Source organism: Patella vulgata, chromosome 6 (genome assembly GCF_932274485.2).
Source record: "Patella vulgata chromosome 6, xgPatVulg1.2, whole genome shotgun sequence".
Lineage (NCBI taxonomy): Eukaryota > Metazoa > Mollusca > Gastropoda > Patellidae > Patella > Patella vulgata.
The window spans coordinates 37,303,767-37,310,355 of NC_065884.2; the positions used below are offsets into that span (position 1 = coordinate 37,303,767).

Here is a 6,589-nt window from a genome sequence, read left to right on the forward strand (position 1 = left end):
GGGCGACGACAATATACGACCACATTTCAATGTGGGCCTATAAAAAGTAAATCATTGCCAATAGAAAAGACCCACCTTTCCCCCAACAACAACCATGTAATGCACTAGCTATAATGGGGATTTTTCTGGAACACAGCGAAATGGGTCTTTTAAAATGTTCACAAGTGTATCACAAGGAGGGTTTGCTTCTTCTCTATGGGACACCCGATACCACTTCTCAACGAGGAATTCAGTCACACAGCCAACACCATTTTGTATGTTTGTGTAATCTTTATTCAGTATAAATCAAGTAATACAAATAAAAAAATACTTGGATTGATGAAAACATAATTTTTGAGAGTTATTCATACATGTAGCATAATTGTTCTTATTTAAAAAATGTACATGATTACATGTTTGTCATAAACAACATTAAATAAACAATCATGTTTCTTCACGATAACAGTAACAGTATAACAATTGTATGAAATATATTTTCCTTTATTTTTTTTTATTTTTAGAAAGGCCACTTCCTTGGTTTAAAATATATCATAAATTGTAGTTATCTAACATATACTTCCATGTATGTTTAGCTAACAGATTACCACGTCGCCTTATCTAACAGAGAGTAAATGGTATACAATATCAAATTATAATCTACCAGCATTACTTGTTTCAGTAATTTAATCGTGTGTTATTCTTGTATTTAAGTGAGAAGAGTGAATAAACTATCATGGGTTGAAACAAATATATTGGAGTAGAAATAAACATTGTATATTGGTTTGCAAATAAATAATTGGTACAGATAATGCAATGTCATACAACATACTTTTTGGATTCGGTACAAATACAACCTTTTTATCATCAATGAAAATAATGTGATTTCAAAGTAACGATGAATAAAAAAACATTGCTTATATAAAGTACATGTAATTGGGTTCATTTAATTCACTTTGTATCTATAATATACATGTAGTATTAAACAATAAATATATTGATTAATGCCAATTCTATACAAATCTCATAGTTGTATTCATGTTTTCTTTACCATAACAAGAAACAGTACAACAGATTTAGTAACAATATATTCCTTTCTACATCCGTCAGAGTGGTTGATGATTCATAGATTCTAATAACCCCTTTTGAAGTTTATATGAAAGCTTTGATATCTGCTATGCAGATCTAGTTGTTATTTTTTTTTTGTGTTTTGTCCACAAATCGGATTTCTCAGAATCTAACCATAGGATCGTTCTGAAACTTTTACCTATCCCCCAAAAATGGGTGGTGGCTGTTGATTAAATATATTTTCAAAACGTTTTACGAATCCGAAATCACCGAATTTTACGAAGGAATGCATTTGACCTACAATGCTGTAACTTTGTGACTATTTGACCTATTTTACTAATTCTTTTTTCTTTGAGTATCTTGAAACATTTACTTCAAATCTGCAATTTCGGATTTTGGCATTTCGAAAATTCGTCGCTGTCATTTCGAACCGGAAGTTATTACCAATTTGACAACTTCTTTAATAGTTGTGCGATTTTCGTGAAATTTAAAATGTTAGTAGATCTTGCCAATGCGACTTCAATGATGTCCTTGTAAATTTTCTAAATTATCTCCCCTTGGTGAAATTAAGGATCAAAGTTTTCAAAAAAATCGTCGAAATATAGGTCAGAATGACCTAAAAAAAAAAATTCGATACTAGACAAGTAATTACTGATTCGTACACAAAATATGGAGTTTGTCGATCGAACCGGAAGTGCCACCATCTTTAAACGTGAAAAATCAAAAAGGCTTTTTTGCTATTTTACTTACAGACTCGGGCGTCATATTTTCGGAATCCTGGAAGGAATGCCTAAAAATCTATCGGATCAGAATTTTGATTTCGGTCACGTGATGGTCACCATTTTGAATTGAAAATGAAAAATAGAAGCAATTTGAAGGGCCGGGACTTTGGAACACAAGAACTCTCCTTCTAATTAAGCTAGAATGTTCAAACTTGGTGTAGGCGTTCACTAGGTCAATGTCATGATTGAGTTCAAAGATGAGCATTTTTTGCCTAGGGTAAGCAGAGATAAGCAAGCTGATTTGTTGATTCTTTAGGGCACGATGACATTGGTTATAATGAATGGAGGGCGATGAAACTCTTGTCAATCGAGAGGCTAATAGCTGGCCTGTTGTGTGAAATCATTGTATCATTTTTTGAAAATGTCCGGGGTAGCCGAAAAAAGGAGATCGAAATCCAAAAAGTCGTATTTTTACGATTTGGGGCATTTTTAGAGGTCGTGTAAAGTAAAATAAAGCATGCATATACATATATTATTGATATTAAATATATCATATAAAAAACTAAACAATGAATCAGCTGTCATTGACAGATTTTATATTATAAGCATGGTCAGTGGAAGGTCAGCGTATTGTCTAACTTGAACTCACTGACTCCGTAACATTATTGTGGGTATGGTATAAGCTGAATTTGATGAGATGCACATATCTCGTATGACTATTTGGTACTTACAGTGTTAGACTTTGTCGTAACGTTACGGTCTCCATTCATCAAATCGTCGTTGGGGCTATAATACGATTTTGAATCAAGTTATTTATCACTGAGGGACTCAAAATTAGGTTTGATGTAGCTCTGCTCATTTACAGTGGCGAATTTAACGGGCTCATGGGTTCCAGCTCCCTCCTCTAGAAATTTCACAGCACCCGCATGGATTGTGGCTAATTTTGTGGCAGAATTTTATTTTTCTGGGGGAGGTACTTCTAAATGGCTCCGACACAAGTGCCTGAAATGCCATGAAATCACGTTTTCGGCCTCCAATTAAAATTTCTTAGCGGGAGAACCCCCTGACCCGACCCCCTTGCGGGGCTTCACGGTCGGTATCAGCCCCCCTCCCCACCACCATGGTTAATCCGGCGTTGATGTTCCCTCTTGTGCAGCTGCAAAAGAATGTACAAGTTCATTGCCTCATTGTCAAAGATCCCACTTTTCTACCCCAGTTCGGGTAATGAGGTCGAGCGTATATTGTATAGGGGATATTAAACAAGCAAACAGTATGGCTGATGTCTCCCGCCAAAACCCCAAAGTAAAAGATGACACATTAATTAATCGCACTTTCATATTTTTTTCAAAAGTATCGAGCAATCAAACTATACTGTAAATTTCATCACTCTCTGTCAGATAGAAATCAAGGTTATCTTGTCCCAAAGCATCGACCAATGAAATTGCCAAGCTGTAGCTCAAAATGTTCAGTCAAGACCTGATGAACATCTACACCAAGTTTAAACATTCTAGCTCAATTAAAAGCTGGGTTGTTATGTTCCAGTACTTCATTATAACCAAAGTTATCATACCCCAAAGCATCAACCAATTCAAAGTCCCGGCCAATCAAGTTGCTTTGCTTATCCTGACTAAGAGAATGCTCATTGTCGAACTTGGTCAAGGTAATATGGTCAAGGTACTAATGTAATGAAACTATACACAAAGTTTCATCAAATTGCTTATCTCTGCTTACCCATTTTAATAGTCCCCTGCCAATCGAAAAGCCCCCCGACCCACCCACTCCACTCCCGTGTAATACATTAGGTTATAATTGTGTTACAAACGTATCACAAGGAGCATTTGAATATTCTCTCTGAGGCATCTGATACCACTTGTCATTGAGGTGTTCACACAGCCAACTCATTTTTGTTTGTTTGTGTTATCTTTATTCAGTATAAATCAACTAATACAAATGAAAAAAAGTACTTGGTTTAATGAGATTATCTTTTGAGAGTTGGTCATACAGGTATCACTAATCATAATTGCTCTTAACTTCAAATATATACACGATTATGTGTATTCTAAATATCAAATAAAACAATGATGATTTCTTTACAATAGCAGTACAACAAATTTATTCGCAATATTTTCCTTTGATCAGTTGATCAAAAACCTGATTATATTTACAATATATTCTAGGTCTTTGCTCTTTATTCCATTGGTTCAAAATATGATAAAAGAGGCTTATCAAAAAGTTTATATCATGTAGTCTTATATAACAAATAGAACAATGACATACAAGATGTTTCAAATCATAATCTATTTGCATTATTTATTTCAATAATTTGACCTGTGATATTCATGTATAAAGCAAAATAGTAAACATTGAATTTCATTCACTTTTATGTATAATATAGTATTAAACCGGTTAATTATTGTATACAACATTTATTTAATTTCATAGCAACATTTTATACTATTGTATTCATTGTAGTTTTTTGTCATTATTAGCCCAGTCCGTGCATAGCATTATGATGTGAAATCCCATTTCATTTCAATTATAATAGTCTTCATCTAGAAACAATATTACTATTTATATTGGTATGTTACTACCAAGATATAACAATAAAATTAGCAAAAGTATGTATAAATTAATAAAGTTCTCTTTAGTATCTTTCATGAATAGTCAATTGTTCAATACCATTATTTCTCTTCACCTCATGCAAATAAATTGAAATGGGATTTAATGTTCAACTGTTTTACTTCACAACTTACATAAATCATTTGGTGATAAAGAAACATACATTTCTAGTATTTTTTTTAACATAGTGTACTATACTATGCATCATTATATAGAAGACATATGAATGAATAAACAAAAATATGGCAAAATGAACAACATGAGAATGATTGTAGAAGTATAAGAACAAAGCAATTGTTTAATATTAAAAATATTTGATTTTCTTCTATTTTAAAGTTACATCCTTTACATTTGTATTTATACATTGTATGCAAAACATAATTAGAGAGAAATGGGTTTAACGTCCACTCAACACAAACAAGGTCATTTCGGGACTAACATATGGTTTAATTTTATTTCAATAATTTGCTTGCGCGTAGGGGTCTTTAGCAGTGGGGGGAAACCAGAGTACCCGGAGAAAATCAGGAGTATGGACAGGTGACCCTACTCCTTGCCACGTACAACCAGGGATTCGAGACCACGCCAGTTGACTTAATGGCAGGCCGTATGATACAGCATGCACACACTAACCATTCGGCCATCCAACCCAATACAGCAAGAATGAACAAATATTAGCATGTTTTAATGTTCATTACTAAAATAGAATACAAACAATGTAAGAATAATTATAATATCATGTATCAAACCAAAACAAATAATTCAATTTCAATAACTATTGAGAGCTGGCTGAAAAATTCTAAACCCATCTGTGAAAGAACTGTATAGAATTGTATAAAGTCCATTGTTTCCATTTATTTTTCTATGTAGTCACTTTTGAAGTGTACACTCTCACTCTTTAGTTAATGATGTTGCATGGCCTTGATGTCTGCCAGGAAGAAATTATCTTCAGTTACCCTTAAAAAATTGATCACAGCTGACATGACGTAATCATAGAGGGAAAATGATATCACCCATTTATGAACAGAAGTATTGTCTGAATAGAACACCTTTATAATACTTCTATTGATAGTCTGGCTGTTTTTAAGGTAGTCAATCAGCAGAATAGTTTAGGAATCATAAACGAGTGAACCCATCACCTGTCCAGTCGAAAGAACTGACCTGGCTTGATTGGGGACTTGCGAGTCTGGATGCTTCCATTGTTTTTATTGAATTTTGCATTCTGGTTGAAACTGATGAATCCAGGTCTCCTCTATGTTTAAAAATCTGGCTAAATTTTTTTTAGGAAATATTGAAAACAGCACAGATTGTCACTGGATGTCACTGGATCAAGTACCTCCTGCAACCACTTCTTTAGTGCAGAAAAGGAAGGGCCATTGTCTCCTATAGTGGAGACCGTATCCACATATTTCAATGTTTGGGTTAGGACTTTCAGTTGCAGATACTTGATGACTGCCATATAGATAGTTCTGTCCATTTTTGGTGATTTCAATGGGTAGGTTCACAAGATTGTCTGGTACAAATACAATAATAACACTTCAGCTGCAGGTCTTATGTCTATGATTCATTCAATGATTCTACTTGTGGTGGTAAAAGCCAATTAAATCTCTCCTCTTCAGATCTAGAACTTTTCAGCCAGCTGTTGTATTATAGTGTATCCACACAAAGAAAAATTAACACAGAGAAAAATCATTATTACATAATAAATATATAAAATGACAATAAATGATGTGGTATTCATATTTCAATCAGAAGACGGAGAAAAATGGGGTTTAAGTCCACTCGACAGAAACTAGGTATTTTGGCATTAACACATGGTCCAATTTTATTTCAATAATTTGCTTGTGCGTATGGGTCATTAGCAATGGAAGGAAACTGGAGTTCGCAGAGAAAACCCTCGAAGGATGAACGTGCTACCCAACTCCTTGCCACGTACAACTGGTTCCTATTATTTTTTTTTTGTGTCATTTCTACAAATCGGATTTCTCAGAATCTAACCATAGGATCAATCTGAAACTTTGACCTACCCCCCCCCCCCAAAAATGGGGTGCGAATGTTGATTAAATATATTTTCAAATCGTTTTTCGAATCCGAAATCACCGAATTTTACGAACAAATTCATTTGACCTACATTACTGTAACTTTGTAACTATTTGACCTATTTTACTAATTCCTTTTTTGAGGAGTGCCTTGAAACATTTACTTAA

General features: G+C 33.9%; 1 protein-coding gene across 1 annotated transcript in view; it reads left to right on the forward strand.

Annotated features, from left to right (window-relative positions):
- Positions 1–6,589, forward strand: part of LOC126824339 (uncharacterized) — a 31,990-nt gene extending 25,401 nt beyond the window's left edge. Inside the window, exon 3 of the mRNA XM_056101734.1 lies at positions 6,569–6,589. Coding sequence (XP_055957709.1) covers positions 6,569–6,589 — 21 coding nt within the window. The remainder of the gene's footprint in view (positions 1–6,568) is intronic.